Below are 19,812 nucleotides of genomic sequence, written 5' to 3'. Positions count from 1 at the left end.
CCTCTGGCTAGTCAGACAGATGCTCCTCAGGGTATTTCAGTGGCCTTTGACATTTGTCATCTAGCTGGCAGAACCACCCTGAGTCTGACTTTCCATTTGTTTAGCTTCCTTCACAGGAATGTGCCTGGGAATAAACTTTTTGGGTCAGGAGAATAGAGGCAACTAAGCCCTTTCAGCCGTTGTCAGATAACTTTACTTTTTTACTAGGATAAGAATCTTATGGTAACTCTTAGAGGAGAGGATTAAAAGAAGGTATCTAAAAACCCAATCACCTTCTTCATACGATGTAAACAAATGTCTTTCTTACTTCATATATTAAGGACATTCCAAATTCACAGTTATTAAATCATTTAGATGGAAAAAAAAATAGAAGGATTTCAAAAAAGTATGAGTGTGGAGGAAATTGAATATCATTCAGTACTGTCATTGGTAACAAAATTGAGGAATAAAGTTCAGTCAGTGTTTTAACAGTAAAAGGTGAGGAAAGTTCAATTAACTCAAGATTTTCTTCAGGTATGGGAAGAAAATGTGACTTCTGCATTAGACCATTAGCCTCCCCAGCCTATTTGAAACAACAGCAACAGAAGCTTTGATATAATATTCGATGCTTTCTCAACAATCAATAGTTCAGGATAAGTTTCTAAAAACAGCTTCAGAATTATTAGGGTTCCCAAACTCGAAAGCATGATTGCATTAATTAGAATTTTTATCTTAATTAAAATGCACTTGGTAGATGGGATTGGCAGCCCTGTGGCGAGTGTGAGATGGAGTGGGGGATGTGAGTTTGAATGTATAACCGGAGGAGGAGAAAGAAAAAAGAGAAAGAGATATTCTAGAGTCCAGATAAATACTGTAAACTCCACTAGGATCCTTGAGGGCAGAAATCATGTCTTCTAACGCTATTGTACTGTATTCTCCTTAAGTGCTTAACAGTGCTCTACACAAAGTAAATGCTCATTGTATTATACTAATTCATTGATTTTGAATTTTTTTTGATACCAGCTTCATTGTTGTGTCTCGGTAGCAGAAAATTTGAACGGATTTGGACTGAATATGCAGACAAATATTTTCAGTAGGTTCCAGTGTCCAGATGTGTATAGCAATTTTGTAAGGATTCCAAAAACCACAATAAGGTCTTAATGTTGTTTGCTGATTTTCTCCTGTGGCTGACATTCCCCACTGTAAGTATATAATGTATGTCTGCTTATCTAGCCCATTAGCGTGCAAGCTCATTAAGGACAAGGACTTAGCTTTTCCTTTCATCATCCCTCCCAAGGGCCTAGAACAGTTCACAGAGTAGAAACTCAATAAAAACTATTAATTGATCGATCTACCTGATGTGCTACCAAGATCACGTCTTTTGTGCCCCTCTGAGATTAGAAGCCACTTAATAGTTCTCGGCCTGCATTTGCAACCAATTGTTTCAGTAGATCACCCAAGGGAATTGGTTTAAAGAAAGCCTCAGATCTCAGTATCATTTATACGGTTAGCTATCGTCTCTTTCTTTTTGAAGATGGTGGTAAAGTTATCATTTTAAAATATGGGGCACTACCCGAGTGAACTTGGCATTTTCGTAGACTCCTCTCTTATTCACTCAGTGTGTCCCTAAATCCGGTCACGTCTACTTTCACATCCATCCTCTACCTTCTACATCTACCTTCCTCTCAGTCCAAACTACTATCACACTAATCCAAGCACTTATATATCCCACCATGACTACTGCATATGAGTGGTTTCAAATGCCTTCTCACTGACTTCCCTTATTCCTCTCTCTTCTCTCTCCAATCCAAACTTCACTCTGCTGCCTGAATCATTTTCTAAAAGAATTTTCAGTTCACAACTGCCCATTCCTAAAATCCTTCAAAGGCTCAATCAGTCATATTTATTGAGCACTTACTACTTGTAGAGCACTGTACTAAATGCTTGGAGAGGTACAATATATCAGAGTGGGTAGAAATGTCACCGGTCCACAATGAGCTTAGTCTAGAGGGGAATAAGGACATTAATATAAATTACAGATATTTGCGTAAGTGTTGTGGGGCTGAGGGGAGGATGAATAAATGGTACAAATTCAAATGTAAGGGTGACACATAAGGGAGTGGGGCATTCATTCAATAAATATGAATGAGGGTTTAGTCAGGGAAGGCCCCTTGGAGGAGACAGTTGTCCTTCCGCCTCTGAATCATACAGAAATTGTTTTAACATTGGCTTTAAGGTATTCAGTCAGCTCTCCCCCTTCTGCATCACTTTGCCGATTTCCCATTTAGACCCAATCTGGAAACATTGCTGCCTGTACCTCAATCTCGTCTGTCTTATCACCTTCCACTTGCCCAGGTCCTCCCTCTGGCCTGGTATTCCTTCCTCTCTTCACAGCTGACAGATCACCATGCATGAGGTAGAATGAATACAATGGCAAAAGACTAGTGAAAGTGCAGGATGGGTTGCAGTAGGAGAACAGGGAAGTAAACTTGGTGGGGGAGAGCTGATTGAGGGCTAAAAAGGCGATAGTAATGATAATACTGATGGTAATTGTTAAGCGCTTACTATGTGTCAAGCACTGTTTTAACTGATCTATAGATAGATACAGGCTGGACACAGTTCCCAGAGCTCATAGTCTTAATCCCCATTTTACAGATGAGGTAACTGAGGCACAGAAAAGTCAAGTTACTTGCCCCAAACCACACAGCCGACAAGTAACAGAGCCGAGATTAGAATCCAGATCCTTCTGACTCCCAGTCCCATTCTCCATCCACTAGGCCATCCTGCTTCCCTAGGTAATGGAGAGAAAGGGAATGGAGCAGGTCACCACGGGCCATATTTCAGGTGGCAGGAAAGGGCTATAAGATTCATGCCTGTCTCTCACAACACTGGAAGATGGGTTACATTAGACTAATGATGAAAACTCCCCTAATGAAGAGGGGCACCTCTACTGTCCAAAGATATCATCTAGATTAGTACTTAATACAAAGCCTTCCCAGGTCCATTAAATACTTTTTCTGAAAAGACAAGTTGATAATAATACTGGGGCCAGAGCTAGACATGTCCTAAAACTTATAGCAGTATAACAAAGATATTACATAACTAATTGTCCCCAAATAGGAAAACACTTCCAAGCTCTTTGGCTGCGCTTACTTCAACAAAATGAAGCAGAGAGTTGAACAATTCTTTAAGGAACTTGGCCAATGCAGCAAGATGACTTGGATAATTATTGAGGGGAGAAATTTTTACTTCCAATAGTTTTTTATATGATAATTTTTAATATGAATTATACAGATATTTTCCTGAGCCTCGTGAGAGTATATACATACAGAGTATTTCTCGGGTTAAAATTTGCGGTTAAAAGCAGTCACTGGTGTTCTTGAAATAATTACAGTAGAATCCTTTCACCTAACTGGTCTTTTAGGTCTCTGATCCAGTTAACGTGTAGCTGGGGAAAAGCAATCACTAAAGAACATTAGGGCATGTCAACCGCCAAGTATTTGACATTTTCCCCTGTGAAGGTAAGGAAATCCAGCTGTAACCACTTTCAGAACCACATTCATTTACTGAACGTGGTGTGTCAATTTTCTATTCATGAAAACAGGGGGCTAACACATATATCCAATAAAAAAGAAAAAACATTTTATTTTTAAAAGGACCATTAATGCCGTGCACCTGAAAAAGTTATTTGGGCATTTAACTTAGTGGGCTAGAGAGAAACTTTTCTATAAAATGTAGATTAAATGGTATAGCTACTATTTTTCCAGCACAGTGGTTCCAACTTTAATCTGTTTATGAGGAAAGAATGCTTTATGGTAAGTCATTTTGGCATGAGCAGGAACAGATTCCAATAGCTATGTTTTACAAGGTATTTTTTTCTATAAATCATGAATACCCTTTTTTAAATTTGCCAATGCTTTTCTTTCTATTTAATTTTCTTTAAACCAGTTCTGAGCAGACCAAAAGACTACCATTTTCTACTGTGAAAAAAGAAGAATCTCTTTCCATTTAAACTGGAAGGATCATTATCCCTACCCCGGGACCCTAGATTTTAATAATTGACTGTTTAACTACATGGGAGGATTTCAACTGGACTTGAAAATCATTTTTTTGAGATATAAGCTAGGGAAAAATACTTGAAAACATTGTTTATTGTTGTCTTTCGATTTTAATGAGCTTCTAAAACTATTATAAAACGATACAAATCCATTACGAAAAGACCTACTCCCTTGATACTGTTCCTTCGTCCTCTATTCCAGTTTAGTATATCAATATTTCTTATGACAGATTTGGAGAGAAGGAATTTTGGAATTTTTTGTTGTTCATTTTGAACTATCAGTCTTCTTAGTAGAATGTATCGAATGAATGCTCAATAATTATACTAAAAAGAATGTTAGATTATTGCAGAATAGGAAAATAATACACAAAATTAATGTACACATTGGCTCTAAAGGACTTAAGATGTGGCAGGTAATATGCCAAGTGTGAATCCCATAAAATCTTAGCTACATAAGCTACTACTGAAAAAACTCAAGCAGAAAAGCTTTTTATATTACCCACATATTTCACAGTGTGAAATTCTGCATGTTGCCTAAAAAATGAATGCATTTCCTTCCAAGTCCAGCCCAGAAAATGCACTCACCACATAAGCATTTAAGCACTCTCACATTTAAACATTTACTGGCTTCATTTCCTACCCATAATTCCAGGACTTCATATGTGATTAACACAAGGCAACTTAAAACCAGGTTATAATCTCTCTGTACTATAATCGATCGATTTATTTATTGAGATCTTACTACGTGCGGAGTACTGTACTATATACCTGGGAGAGGACAACACAACAGAATTAGCGGACATCCAGCTTCTGCAATGCTGAGGGATCAGAGGCATGGGGGGACTGTGATCAAGTCTCATCTGCAACAGGCGTATGGGTGTTCCTGTATTTATAGGATGTGTGTATGTGTGTGTGCATACCTCTGCAGATTGATCTGATAACTTGAATCTCTGCACCGGCCTGAAATCAGTGGTGATTTTGGCCTGTTGGTTTATGGGTCCAGATAGATAATAATGATAATTATTGTTGCATTTGATAAGCACTTACTATATGCCAGGCCCTCTACTAAGCACTGGGGCGGATACAAGTGAATCAGGTTGGACTCAGTCCCTGTCACACAAGGGGTTCACAGTCTTAACCCCATTTTACAGATGAGGTGACTGAGGCCCAGAGAAGCAAGGAGACTTGTCCAAGGTCATATGGCAGACAGTGGTGGAGCTGGGATTTGAACACAGGTCCTTCTGACTTCAAGGTCTGTGCTCTATCCACTAAACCACGGGTTTCCTATGCAGGGGGCGGGGATGTTGTTTCTGGAGAAGAGCCCTCGGGAACCCTTCTTCCTTCCTTTCCCATTCCCTGGAGCTCAGGGTCACGCTATTGCTACTGCCCACTTCCCACTCTAGAATATGGTAGGTGAACAAAGCTGTCAGAGTTGGAGTGAGAGAGGACACATGAGAAACTGGGTGGATTGGCCCACTGTCCCGATACCTGACCCACCCTTCTTTCTTCAGCTCACTCCCTTCATCATTTGTGTCCATGTGGGTGAGGGTGGGGAGACAGAGCTTTCCAGAACTGTACTTTCCAAGCACTTAGTACAGTGCTCTGCACACAGTAAGTGTTCAATAAACACGATCGAATGAATGAAGAATTCAGGACTCCATCGAGAGTCTAAGGCAGATGTTGGCAAGGCCCAGGTCCTGCTAGACTTCATGCTGTCCACTGTCCATTCCTTATCTTGGAAAGAGAAGTTAGGAGAGAGAAGCAGCGTGCAAAATTGGAAGAGCATGGGCCTGGGAGTCAGAGGATCTGGGTTCTATTCTCAGCTCTGCCGCTAACCGGCTCTGTGGTCTTGGATAAGTCACTTAACTTCCATGCATCTCAGGTTCCTCATGTGCAAAATAGGGACTCAATACCCATTCTCCCTCAGATTTAGACTGCGAGACCCAAGTGGAACCTGATTATCTTGCATCGACCCAGGGCTTAGTACAGTGTTTGGTACACAATAAGAGCTTAAAAAATACCACAAACATTTTTACTGGTTTACCTAAGGTCAGAGTCGGAGATTTCAGGTGATTTGTCCAGGGGGAGTGGTCTATTGGAGGGAGTGGCAGAAGAAATGAAGAGGATGGAGAGAAGAGAGGGGGGAAATGGAAAAAGACAGAAAGACAAAAAGGAGGGGCAGAGAGAAAGTGAGGATGACTGAGGGGCAGAGGAAAGGGGAGAGAAAGGGATGAGTGGGGGTAGATTTCTCATCTATCACTGCTCTCCATTACTTCTTCCCATTTTAGCAGTTCTCTCTGCTATCACCATCATAATCCAAGCGGATGGTTGCAGGGGGAGTGGTGAGCAGAAAGAAGCGAGAACTCCTTCTCCTTGTCCTGAGGGATGGCAACAGCTGCCATTTACTGCCAAAGCTACTGCCATCAATCACATTTAATCAAGAGCTTACTGTGGGCAGCCCACCGTAAAAGAGCACTTGCAAGAGTACAATATAACAGTTGGAAGACACAGTCCCTGCCCACAGCGAGCTTATCGTTGCCAAACCTCAGGGATTCTGCCTTGCTACCACACAGTAAAGCTGAACCCTACTGGGTTCTAACAGGAATTTTGGGGTGCAGAAGAGAACCAGACAGGACAGAAATATGACAAGGAATGAATGATCATCTTCTCTACAGAGCTATGACTGGACACCTCAGGTAAGCGGCTCAGCTTTTAGCATCCACCTAATACCCATGCTTGACACACAATTTCACAAAGCATGCTTTTCTACTGATTCCAAGTGGCTGTATTTGGTAGAAAAATAACTGGAAGCCTGAATTTTAACTCCAAAGGGATGCTGAAATTGGATAATAATAATAATCATATTTGTTAAGCATTTACTATGTGTTAAGCACTATTCTAAGTGTTGGGGTAGATACAAGCTAATCAGGTTGGATACAGTCCCTGTCCCACAAGGGGGTCACAGTCTTAATCCCAATTTTACAAATGAGGTAACTGAAGCACAGAGAATTTAAATGACTTGACCAAGGTCACACAGGAGACAAGTGGTTGAGCAGGGATTAGAACTCAGGTGCCTCCGACATTCAGGCTCGTGTTCTATCCTCTAGGCTATGTTGAGGCAAGCGGAACGACAAAATCTTGCTTAATCTCCACGGCATTTGGGGAGATTTTAAGTAAAACATTTCTTGAGCAAATGTGCAAGCTACTTTAATGGGCTAATAAGGCTCACAACTGAAGGACACAGGTGAGAGCTTGGAACTCAAAAACATTTTACTTGGATGTGGGAGAAAACATTCCAATCCAGTAGTGACCAATTTATCAGTTCTTAATTATGATATAGTAAACGTAAATCTTTATTTTCCCACTTTTACTTTTTAGGAGGGTGAGTGAATTTATGAGTACATCACAAGCCCAGTCTTTATTTAATCAGCTTTCCTTGGTGTGATTTCAGCCTATGCTGGCCTGTATTACTTGCCCTTCTTTTCTGAAATTCTGATCAATCCAAAGACAGTAGAGTTATGAAGGGAGAAAGGACTGAGTTAGTGTCAGGACCGCCAGCTTTTGCAGATTTCATAAGTGAAATTCACTGAGACATCTGTGAATCTCATTATCATACTGACACCAACAGTAAATTTACCTTTACTTAGAATTTATTCAGATCTAAAGAATATTTTTATTTTAGGTTTTAGGAATGTTAAACCACTATGCACAAAAAATGCTACATACTTTCAACCTTGTTCGGTTAGAGCACCTTTTGCAATCCTAGAAAAAGGCAATACTATCTAAATTCTAACAGATAAAGAAATGCAGTGGCTTCTCCGGTATTACATAATGTCAGAAATCAAATGGTGATTAGGATTTAGGAATATTACTACTATTCCAAGATCCTCACCTTTCACCAAATACTTTAAAGAGAAAGGAATGATGTGGTAAAATATTTAGTCAGTTGGGGTGAAAATTCTCACCTGGACATAAGATATAAATCTGACTGCCTCAAAGGTACTGAGGAGAGGGAGTCTCTGCAACTCTCTCATACCTGGTGAGGTCTTCCACAGGTTTAACCTGTGGTCCCAAAATCCGGCAGAAAAATAAGAGGATCTGAGGAGGAACTTCTTTCAGATGGGAAAGACTCTAGCAACGGCAGGAATCCCAGGGTCAAACACTGTGTGGGGCAATAGGCTCAGCAGCTGTCACTGCTTTCAAAGGCTGCCTGGAGATCTTGCTTCCTCTGGCTGGAGGAAGAGCTGCCAAGAAGACTTCTTCTCAAATTCCCTTAGCAGGAATTTAGCAGAGAGAGGGATGGAAGAGTTACCTATTCTTGGCAACTGTTGAAACTCTCTTTTATGGTGCTTGTTAAGCACTCACTATGTGTCAGGCACTGTATTATGAGCAGATACAAGCTAATCAGTTTGGACCCAGTTCATATCCCCGATGGGGTTCGCAGTCTTAATCCTTTTACAGGTGAGGTAACAGGCACAGGTAAGTTAAATGACTTGTTCAAGGTCACACAGCAGACAAGTGGCGGTGCTGGGATTGTTGTGGGATCACTGTGGGCACTTTTCTACCAACTCTGCAATATAGCTCTCTCCCAAACACTTAGTAAAGTATTCTGCACACAATGAGCATTCAGTAAATACAACTGCTTGATATGCCTGCTACTTATTGAGTACTTCTGTCTAGATGAGTTTGTAGGGGTTTGTTCATTTAAGTGTTTGCCCCCCACCCTTTACAGTAGATATTTCCTCTTCTTCCCTTTACTGAGACTGCTCTCAGCAATGCTTCCAGTGTTCATCTTCTTGAGAAGCAAATCATTATTCTGTTCCAATCTCCTTTGACAATTCCACTGCTTTCAACATCATTGACTTCCCCAGAATTTTGTGCAACTTCTGAGCCTCAGGTCCTCTCAAGATTTCCATTTGTTGACTTTCAAAGCAGATTTTTACTAAAAGCCTATGTTGACCTGAGGCTCAGAAGTTGCAGTCCAGTGTTTCCTTGACTTGTAAGCATATGTATGTTTCCTACATGACGGTTGAATGAAATTTTCATTTTTCTCCATATATATGCCAGCATCCTGGGCAGGAGCTCAGTTCTTCCATTTTTAAAGCTGGGTCTCTCTGGTCTTGTCTTTTCAGACATTTTTATGTATATCATCTTACCTTTCCAATCACAGTGATATTAGTACAGTGCTAAGTGCTTAGTACAATGCTCTGCATACACCACTCAGTAAATACGACTGAAGCTGAGCCATCTTTATGGACATAAATGCTCATGTTTGTCAAATTCTCAACAATCATTTTAGAATCAGTGCCTTTATAAGGTGATTATTCTCTCTGGTTGTAAGTGCAGCACTCTAAGAAGGAAGAGAGAGCCTTCTCATTGGGTTATTTTCTTCCACCCACCTCACAATTAGTCTATTAATCAACAGTTTCTGTCTCCTTTGGGCAGAATACTTAACTAAATGCCTGGGGAAGCACAAAATTGGTAGAAGACACAATCTCTGCCTTCAGGTAGCTCACAGCCTAATGAAAGGAATCATACACAACAATTACAGAGAGGAGGGAAGAGAAACCGGAAAGGTTCATAAAGACATAGGTGTCTTATTAGGGAAATTATGTCAATAAGCACAAAAGTGCTACTAGTGATGGTGGTGAGTGTCCAAGTACTGAGTGGATGCAAAAATCTTGAGGATGATGTTGGGAGATGGTAAGAAGTTCTTGGAGGAAGTTGGATTTCAGTAGGGTTTTGAGTGTGGGGAGAGTGATAGTCTGGCAGATTAGAAGCAAGAGGGAGTGAGGAAGTTCCAGATGGGAGAAAGGATGTGAGAAAGGATTTCCCCCTGCCCTCCACCTTTTGGATCAATCATTGGCATTTATTGAGCACTTATTTTACGCAGAGCACTGTAATAAGCAATTTGGTGAACCTCAGATCAGGCTATATCAACAAAGGAAAGAGGGTTCTAGAGTAATGAGTTGTGGATTCCTGCCTTTATGGCTACCCTAAAGACTTTTCCCTGATTCATCAACCTAACAAAAGGGAATGAATAACTTTCTCGACAGATACCATTCCATTCCATCCCTCAGTTGTGGTGATGTTTAGATTTCAGGTACAGTTGGAATCATTTTAGTGAAGCAAAATCCTTTTAACATTGGATTTTGTTTGCACAGCTCAGGCTAGGATGACCAGGTTCATACTAGATAGTCTGACTTCCAGCTGGTCTGCGCCCTGTCCAGTTGGGATGCGGCACCAGATGCTTCGACGTCTGAAGTTTTTATTAACAAGTCCAGATTGTTCTTGTCTCTCACTGCTGAGGCCTGCAGGTCATAAGTGGCATTCATTTTCAAATCACGTCTTTCATCAGCATAGGGGGGAACCCCCAAGGGGTAGTCGACATATTGCTTGTTTCACTACAAGTAGCTCTTGGACTGCACAGACTATAAGGATCTGAGCACTTATCACAGGGGTACCAATTTCTGATAGGCTCATTCTCGTAGGAGATGTAAAGAAAAATAAAGGACAAAGACAAGTCTGAGTAAAGGAAAATGTCCTCCTTGAAAAACTTTTTAATAATTAAAATACTTGTTTTGAAAAAGGATAATTCTCTTTAAGATGAAACTGAAAGACTGATTTAGGCTTCTATAATAAAAAGAACCAAAAAACAAGTAGCAGGTCACATGGCTATGCAAAAGCCAATAAATAGAATAGAAGCCACGTGTCTTAGGAAAAAAGAATCCTCTTTGTACAAACTATATTTTTGACCAGAATAGAGACAGGATTTATTAATTTATTAAAATTAGAAATGAAAGTGTGCTAAATGAGAGCTATGCATTTATCAATAACAATTATGGTTATCTGTTAAACACTTACTATGTACTAGGCACTGTACTATATGCTGGGGTATAATACAAGGTAGTAGGGTTGGACATAGTCCCTGTTACATGTAAGGCTCACAGTCTTTGTCCTCATTTTACAGATGAGCTAAATGAGCCACAGGGAAGTGACTTGTCCAAGGTCACAGAGCAGACAAGTGGCAGAGCCAGAATTAGAACTTAGGTTCTCTGACTCCCAGTCCTGTATCCTTTCCACTAGGTCATACTTCCCTAATATCTGGTACACCAAAATATATTTTACTTTAAAATTATTTAATTTGGTGAACTTCATCTCTATTCCTGAATTAAACATTATATTGAAAGAACCTAAGATACCAGCATCTGTTATATATCAGAATCAAATAAAACATTTCCTTAGAAACAGATGGTACTAGTTTTTCATTCTTTGTTCTTGAATTGAATGAGTTCCTGCTGAAACTGCTTTAGAATATTATTCATGTTTGGCTTTAAAGTTGAATTTTATGTCACCTTTGTCTTTTTAGATTAATTCTTCACATAACTTTGAAAATTGTTTAAAGTGGATCATAAGTGATAGATAATTCATTCAAATCTAAATTTCCTTTAGATTGGTGTGGTTATTGTAGGGGTTAAAACTGTAGCCACTGATGCATTATATATTAGGTTGGATTCATAAAACATAAGAGTGTAGCCTGAGTCTCACTGTTACAGTCTAAGAACAGTGACCAATAGAAAAGGAACAAGAAGATCCAAGAAAACTGAGGTAAGCTGAATTCTGAAACCCTGTCATGTTAGAAACAATAGGTGAATATGTTAATATCTAGGGCTTTTGACTTGCTTTGGTACTAAATATCAACTTATACAAAATATACATTAAGAGCCACGTATTTTCACTTTAAAGTAATTTAAGAGACATCAGATCCAGACAAAGGACTCAGCCATGTGTTCCTGGACAGCAAGGTAAAACTTTGGGGTTTTTCTCTCTTTTCTTTTAAATTATTATTTTTGCTAATGTTCTTGGTTTTGGTCCATCATGGCCATATATAAGTAAACCTTTTTTTTTTGTTCCTAGAATCTTTTCATTTGTCTTCTGGGGAAGGTTTTCAAATCTAATATTTGGCCATTCAAGGCTAACAGATCTTGAAAGTATTATGTGTAGTTAATTCAAATGGGGCATCATCAGTAATGAAGTGTCAGGGCTGCACAGCTGATAACAATTCTATTAGTGAAAAATAAGCCCCACTAATTTGACCAATTATTTTCCTTTTAAATGAAAATAAAAGTATTTTGTTTTTCTAAAAGTAGATCATTTACTTTTCATCTCATTTCAACATGGACTTTCTGTAAGTGTTCTGTTGTTGAGAAAATAGAATTTGTGAAATTCTCAGTAACAAACAGAATTTCTTGATGTCTTTTTCATTGGACAAACAAGAAACTATGAGCTCCAAGGGGAGGAACTCAAAAAGGATGCTACATTTCCATTTGTGTTTGTCATCAGCCAGCAAAGATTTCATGATTTGTTTTCCTATTACTCAAGTAATTTAAGTTTTCGTACTGTAATTAGGAAAGAAATGTGTTTTTTGCTTAATTTTCCAGGACGTAAACAAAAAAAGTAACTAGAAGGAAAGCAAAAAAAGAGAAAAGATTAATAGAACAGATTCCTTGGACTTTCAGAACTTAGCCTAACTGGCCGCTGTTAAATGTTCTTTGATCTTTCCATTTCTGAGTTGGAGAAGGAAAAGCCCTGGAAAATCTCCTCCAGATGCTCTCTTCATTTCACAGTTAAACACATAAACATATGCCTATCTAAAGGAGGAACAGAGACTAGGAATTGAAGTTAATGGAGGATCACTTTTGTGCCATGACTTTTAACCGTTGGTTTCATTTAACTGGTTTACATTAGGTGATTTTATGTGGGAAAACACTGTGTTATGCTAAACCATGCCTTTGCAAACAAATCTTTTGTCTTTAATCAGGATTAAAATGCAGTAAGATAAGGCTAATTCCCCAGTGATCCTGGATTCAAAAGTCATCACTTACATTAATTTGGTACTTGATTTAAGAAAAAAAAATATGCTTTTGAAGGAAAGGAAATTTTGCAATGCAACTCTCTCCAAAATGCTATTAACTATAAACTCTGACACCAGTATCCAATTAATTGTTTCCAAATATTCATTCAATAGTATTTATTCATTCAATCAATAGTATTTATTGAGCGCTTACTATGTGTAGAGCACTGTACTAAGTGCTTGGGGTGAACAAGTCGGCAACAGATAGAGACAGTCCCTGCTGTTTGACGGGCTTACGGTCTAATCGGGGGAGACAGACAGACAAGAACAATGGCAATAAACAGAGTCAAGGGGAAGAACATCTCATAAAAACAATGGCAACTAAATAGAATCAAGGCGATGTACAATTCATTAACAAAATAAATAGGGTAACGAAAATATATACAGTTGAGCGGACGAGTACAGTGCTGTGGGGATGGGAAGGGAGAGGTGGAGGAGCAGAGGGAAAAGGGGAAAATGAGGGTTTAGCTGCGGAGAGGTAAAGGGGGATGGCAGAGGGAGTAGAGGGAGAAGAGGAGCTCAGTCTGGGAACGCCTCTCGGAGGAGGTGAGTTTTAAGTAGGGTTTTGAAGAGGGAAAGAGAATCAGTTTGGCGGAGGTGAGGAGGGAGGGCGTTCCGGGACCGCGGGAGGACGTGACCCAGGGGTCGACGGCGGGATAGGCGAGACCGAGGGACGGTGAGGAGGTGGGCGGCAGAGGAGCGGAGCGTGCGGGGTGGGCGGTAGAAAGAGAGAAGGGAGGAGAGGTAGGAAGGGGCAAGGTGATGGAGAGCTTTGAAGCCTAGAGTGAGGAGTTTTTGTTTGGAGCGGAGGTCGATAGGCAACCACTGGAGTTGTTTAAGAAGGGGAGTGACATGCCCAGATCGTTTCTGCAGGAAGATGAGCCGGGCAGCGGAGTGAAGAATAGACCGGAGCGGGGCGAGAGAGGAGGAAGGGAGGTCAGAGAGAAGGCTGACACAGTAGTCTAGCCGGGATATAACGAGAGCCCGTAACAGTAAGGTAGCCGTTTGGGTGGAGAGGAAAGGGCGGATCTTGGCGATATCGTAGAGGTGAAACCGGCAGGTCTCGGTAACGGATAGGATGTGTGGGGTGAACGAGAGAGACGAGTCAAGGATGACACCGAGATTGCGGGCCCGAGAGACGGGAAGGATGGTCGTGCCATCAACGGTGATAGAGAAGTCTGGGAGAGGACCGGGTTTGGGAGGGAAGATGAGGAGCTCAGTCTCGCTCATGTTGAGTTTTAGGTGGCGGGCCGACATCCAGGTGGAGACGTCCCGGAGGCAGGAGGAGATGCGAGCCTGAAGGGAGGGGGAGAGGACGGGGCGGAGATGTAGATCTGCGTGTCATCTGCGTAGAGATGGTAGTCAAAGCCGTGAGAGCGGATGAGTTCACCGAGGGAGTGAGTGTAAATGGAGAACAGAAGAGGGCCAAGAACTGACCCTTGAGGAACTCCAACAATACGGATGTCCAGTTAGATGTTTAAATTCATTCTTTCAATAGTATTTATTAAGCGTTTACTGTGGACAGAGCACTATACTAAATACATGGGAAAGAATTTAGAATTGTACTGCTGTACTGTAGAATCCCTGCCCACAATGAGCTTGCAGTCTAGGGGTCGGGGGGAGACAGACTTCAGTACAAATAGACATCAATATAAAAAAAAAATTACAGATATATACATAAGTACTGTGTTCTAAAAATTGAGAGTCAATCCGTCATATTTACTGACCACTTACTGTGTACTGTACTGTGTACTTGGGAAAGTATAATGCACATTGTATAATACAGGGTACAATACACATTCCCTGCCCACAAGGAGTTTACAATTTAGAGGAGACAAACATTAAAATAAACTAGATATGTACATAGTTCCCTGGGGCTGACACTGGGGTGAATAGCAAGTGCTTAAAGGTGTAGATCCAAGGAAGAGGGAATGCAGAAGAAAAAGAGAGTAGGAGAAATGAGTTGGCTAAGTTGGGAAAAGCCTTTTGGAGGACATGTGATTTTATTAAGGCTCCACAGGTGAGGATAGTGGTGGTCTAGATATAAAACCGGAGGGAGGATGTGGACAAGAGGTTGGCAGCCTCGTCCTTGCAGGAGTTTCATTCATTCAGTCAGTCAGCTGTATTTATTGAGCACTTACTCTGTGATTCAGTCAGCCGTATTTATTGAGCGCTTACTCTGAAGAGCCCTGTACTAAGTGCTTGGAAAGTACAATACAGTAAATAGAGCATTTTTTTTACTACTACTAATGGATTATTTTCATTTCCAAGGAAAGTAATGGCGGCCCCAATCTATTTCAACTTTTTGGTTCTATTCTTAACCAATTCCGTGTGGACTAGAAGTGTGAGACAAGTCTATGAGGTGACCGATCCAGATGATTGGACTGTGCTTTCTTCTGACTGCCCTCAAGAGTGCTTCTGTCCTCCCAACTTCCCTAATGCTTTGTATTGTGATAGCAGAGGCCTGAAAGAAATTCCTACCATTCCATCACGAATATGGTATCTTTACCTTCAGAACAACCTCATCGAAACCATTCCGGAGAAGGCCTTCATGAACGCCACTCAGCTGAGATGGATAAATCTCAACAAAAATAAAATAACTAACTACGGAATCGAAAAGGGAGCCCTAAGCCAACTGAAAAAGTTGCTTTTCTTATTTCTAGAAGATAACGAGTTAGAGGAGGTGCCAGCTCCATTACCGAGAAGTCTAGAACAATTGCAACTGGCTAGAAACAAAGTCTCCAGAATCCCCCAAGGGACTTTCAGCAATTTGGAGAACCTTACTCTACTGGATCTGCAGCATAACAAGCTATTAGACAATGCTTTTCAGCGAGATACTTTCAAAGGACTCAAGAACCTCATGCAACTCAACATGGCAAAAAATTCACTCAGAAGCATGCCACCTCGACTACCGGCTAATACGATGCAACTTTTTTTGGATAACAATTCCATCGAAGGAATACCAGAAAATTATTTTAACGTGATACCCAAAGTAACTTTCCTTAGGCTCAATTACAACAAATTATCAGATGCAGGTCTTCCGCCAAATGGCTTTAACGTTTCATCCATTCTAGATCTACAGCTATCCCACAATCAACTCACAAAAGTCCCTCGCATCAGCCCACGTCTAGAGCACCTTCATCTCGATCACAACAAAATCAAAAGTAAGTGGTCCTTAGGGTCAGGCCTGGGCAACAAATAAATAATAATAATGATTTGAATGTCCTTCCAAAATGTAATTTCTACATTAAAATGAACTTAGGTATTTCCATGGATCCTTTAGATTGCCTGATTTATAAGTTAATTGGTCATTTACGATGTTGACAAATTTAACTACAACTCAGCAATGTGAAATACCGGTGTGAAATGAAGGGAATGTGAAAATATCCATAAAAAACATGATCTGCGTTTATCATTCACATACATAATTTCGTAGCAATAATGATTATTGAAGAGTAACATTTATTTTCTGTACTCTCCACTCTTTCACTGAAGACTTTGCTGAAACATTTGTTCTCCAGTTGCTCATTCATGAAAGAAAATCATCATCTTCAATCTCTATTTTAGTACTTACTGTGTGCAAAGCACTGTACTAAGTGTTTGGGAGAATACAATAGGCTTGGTAATAATGATCCCTGTCCAGGGAGTTTCTATCTTAAAAAATTAAATGCGGCTGGGGCACATGATTAATCTCATCTGCAAAATCAAGTGAATAATATCAATCTTGATTTAAATAACAAAAAATTCAGTCCTTCATTTCTTTATATGTGGAGTTTGTGTGTTGAATTTGCTTTGCTCAGGATATCCTAATGCTCACAGAGATGACTGATGATGATATCATCTCTTCCTTCCAAATGCTGCATCCACATCCGTAACAGACTACTTTGTTGATGCCTTTACTGTTTCTAGTCTCCACTAATGGCAGAGTGAAATGCTCCAACAAAAATGGTCTTGGTTGCAATGATGTAATTTTGGCAAGATACACACACACACACACACACACACACACACACATAGGCATTTTGGAATTAACATTTCTCCCATTTAAGCATTTTATCAGACAAGTAATTGAGGTAGATCTATCTTTCACTTTAAATAAAAAGAAAACCTAAAAATAAAAGACTTGAAATACAAATTACGTGAAGAAATAGGATTTCTTTTCAAAGTCATAGTCTCAAAGTCTTTTGAAAATGTTAAAATTACCATTTCACAGAATGCCCAAAATGTCTATGATTTGGAAGCTTATCTTTAATTTGTAAAGGAAACCCTTATATACGCTTTCATTACATTTTAGTTTTGATAGTGGTTTCATGAAAAGCAAAAGTATACTATCAGCTCTAGGTAATGGTCCATGTTTACAGCAGGCTTGTGCTTAAAAATTGGCAAATGCCTTGAAAACATTGGTCTGTAAATTTGTTGGAAATTCAATTTCAACACTAAGATTGATTTCTTTCTCACCACTCAAAGAAAAATCAAAATTTGTCACCAGAAACAATTAGCTCCCAATCTACTGTAACTATCTGAGCACCAATTGATCTGTTTAGATTTTTCTCATCACAATCTAAGAAACATATTTTGAAGAAAGAGGTCTTTTAGAGATTTGAAAACATCTATATAATTTCAAGGAACTCAAGTTCCTAACCTCTTTTGAAAAGGGGTGTTCCTGATTCTCTAATATATTTTTCCAATTTGCCTCGGTCTAAACTTAACAAATGAGCTGATTGTATACTAAAAATATTTATGAAAGAATCGAGTCAAATGGGGTTTTGATCCTCAAAGTTGTACCATATGTTACACTCCCTTTGGCTATTCCATTATGAAACCTTAAGACCAAGTGTCCCATTTCATCTGGACCTTTTTCCTTGCAAACTCAACTTTTCCACACACTGGCTTTTTTGGATTACCTGTTGGGGATGTGGAATTTCACTGTGACACCTTACCATGTTTGTTCTTGTAAGGGAGGCTACTGCATTCATGATGTTCAGTGCTTTGCATTTTTTTTTTCAATGGCCAGGAAACATTAGTGAGGACTCTGACTGGTTTCTTTTGTGGCTGGGACATGGGGCTTTGCGGGTCACATTCATACATTCCATGCTATCTGGAGTTGGTTGCAGGATGGGAACAGGAACAAATGTAAAAGAGGGAGATGAGTTGACTTTGTTGGAGAAGGGGTGGACAAGAGTGAAAACATTTTCCATTCTCCTATGACACTTCTTTCCTCCTCCTGGGATTCTCCTCTTTTTGTGATTATTCTCCCTAACTTCAGCCATTGTTCCTGTTACATTAACTCCTGCTCAGTTAATTCAATCATATTTACTGAGCACTTACTATGTGCAGAGCACTCTACTAAGCGCTCTCTCCTCTGCTCTCCACCTCCTCCATTTCTACTATTGTTCCTGTGTCCTCACAATCTTCCTCTCTTTCCTATTTCTGCTCCATTTTTGCCCTTAACCTTTCTAGAGATAAGTCAGGAGTTGGGGACACCTTCCTCCCTTGGTAATTTGACAGGAGGGGACTTTCACTTTTGATTTAGAGTCAGGGCCTGCTTTGCTAAAAAGATGAAATCTGAAGAGTTGTGATCCATTTCTCATAGGCTCAGAGAAGCAGCGTGACTCAGTGGAAAGAGCCCCGGCTTGGGATTCAGATGTCATGGGTTCGAATCCCAGCTCTACCACTTGTCAGCTGTGTGACTGTGGGCAAGTCACTTCACTTCTCTAGGCCTCAGTTCCCTCATCTGTAAAATGGGGATTAAGACTGTGAGCCTCAAGTGGGACAGCCTCATTCCCCTATATCTACCCCAGCACTTAGAACAGTGCTCTGCATGTAGTAAGCGCTTAAATACCAACATCATTATTATTATTATAGGCATTTTGCCTTTGGAAGAGAGGAAAAAGCTTCCTGAAGCACTGTATAGTTACTCAGTATGACAATTAGCCCTAGAAAAGTCCATGATTTTTTTATTGTCTGTGTAGTTTGAGAGCATTTATCCCATGAGTAACTGATTCACTGACACTGATATTATTAGAGAATCTCAAGGAGGCATTCTTGAGATTGCTTGAATAAACAAATTGAGATAGCCTAGAAAAGGACTTGCCAGCTTATGTGAGAAGGAGTCAGTGTTAAATAGAATATTATTAGATCAACAACTTACTTCTTTGAGGACAAATATCTACCTTACTGTCATCTCCCAAGTATTTAGTGCAGTGTTCTGCACACAATAACTCAATGAATACCTCTTTTGCTCTGATTCCACAATTTCTAGTTGGGGGGTGGTTATGAGGTTTATATTTAACTACAATATTGGACAAAACTTCAAAGACAAAGCATCATGAAAAAATCTGTTAGAAATTGTAATGCATTTCATAAAAAAAACCTCTTTTCAAATCAGACCTTTTCTTTTGCATTTAGGTGTTAATGGCTCCATCATGTGTCCCGCTTCTGTTGCTGTATCAGGAGAACATGATTCTTTTGGTTATGCGCCACGTCTTCGTTACCTCCGTCTGGATGGAAATGAAATCAAGCCCCCCATCCCAATGGACTTGATGATATGTTTCAGACTCCTTCAGGCTATTGTTATTTAAAAATGTCACCCAGCCACTCACAGAGTTGGATGATTTAAAGAGTTAATTTTGGTGGGGTGGAACTTTTTATTCTTCAGAATTAAATCAATATTCACTCTCTCTCATGTGCAATTTATTTTAAAAATTTAGTTTTGTTTTCCAAAAAAATCCATCACAGCTGAAATGCAAAAGCTGAAAGGCAGCTTTTGAAATTTTATGATAGAATGATTTATTTACAAGTTATCTATAGAAAAGTGGTTATTTTTCCAGTCTTACCTAGGCTATAATAAATGCCAACACCT

General features: G+C 39.8%; 1 protein-coding gene and 1 long non-coding RNA gene across 2 annotated transcripts in view; one reads left to right on the top strand and one right to left on the bottom strand.

The window, feature by feature from the left end:
• LOC114816473 overlaps positions 1-19,812 on the bottom strand; it is a 192,747-nt gene that overhangs the window by 164,157 nt on the left and 8,778 nt on the right. The window lies entirely within an intron of this gene.
• On the top strand, positions 15,229-19,533 carry KERA (keratocan). Its single transcript, XM_016227951.3, has 2 exons — positions 15,229-16,114; positions 19,359-19,533. Exons 1-2 carry the CDS (start codon positions 15,229-15,231, stop codon positions 19,529-19,531), a joined length of 1,059 nt encoding a protein of 352 aa, XP_016083437.1. The 3' UTR covers positions 19,532-19,533.

This window comes from Ornithorhynchus anatinus, chromosome 14 (genome assembly GCF_004115215.2).
Source record: "Ornithorhynchus anatinus isolate Pmale09 chromosome 14, mOrnAna1.pri.v4, whole genome shotgun sequence".
Classification (NCBI taxonomy): domain Eukaryota; kingdom Metazoa; phylum Chordata; class Mammalia; order Monotremata; family Ornithorhynchidae; genus Ornithorhynchus; species Ornithorhynchus anatinus.
This window is presented reverse-complemented; position numbering and strand designations above follow the sequence as displayed.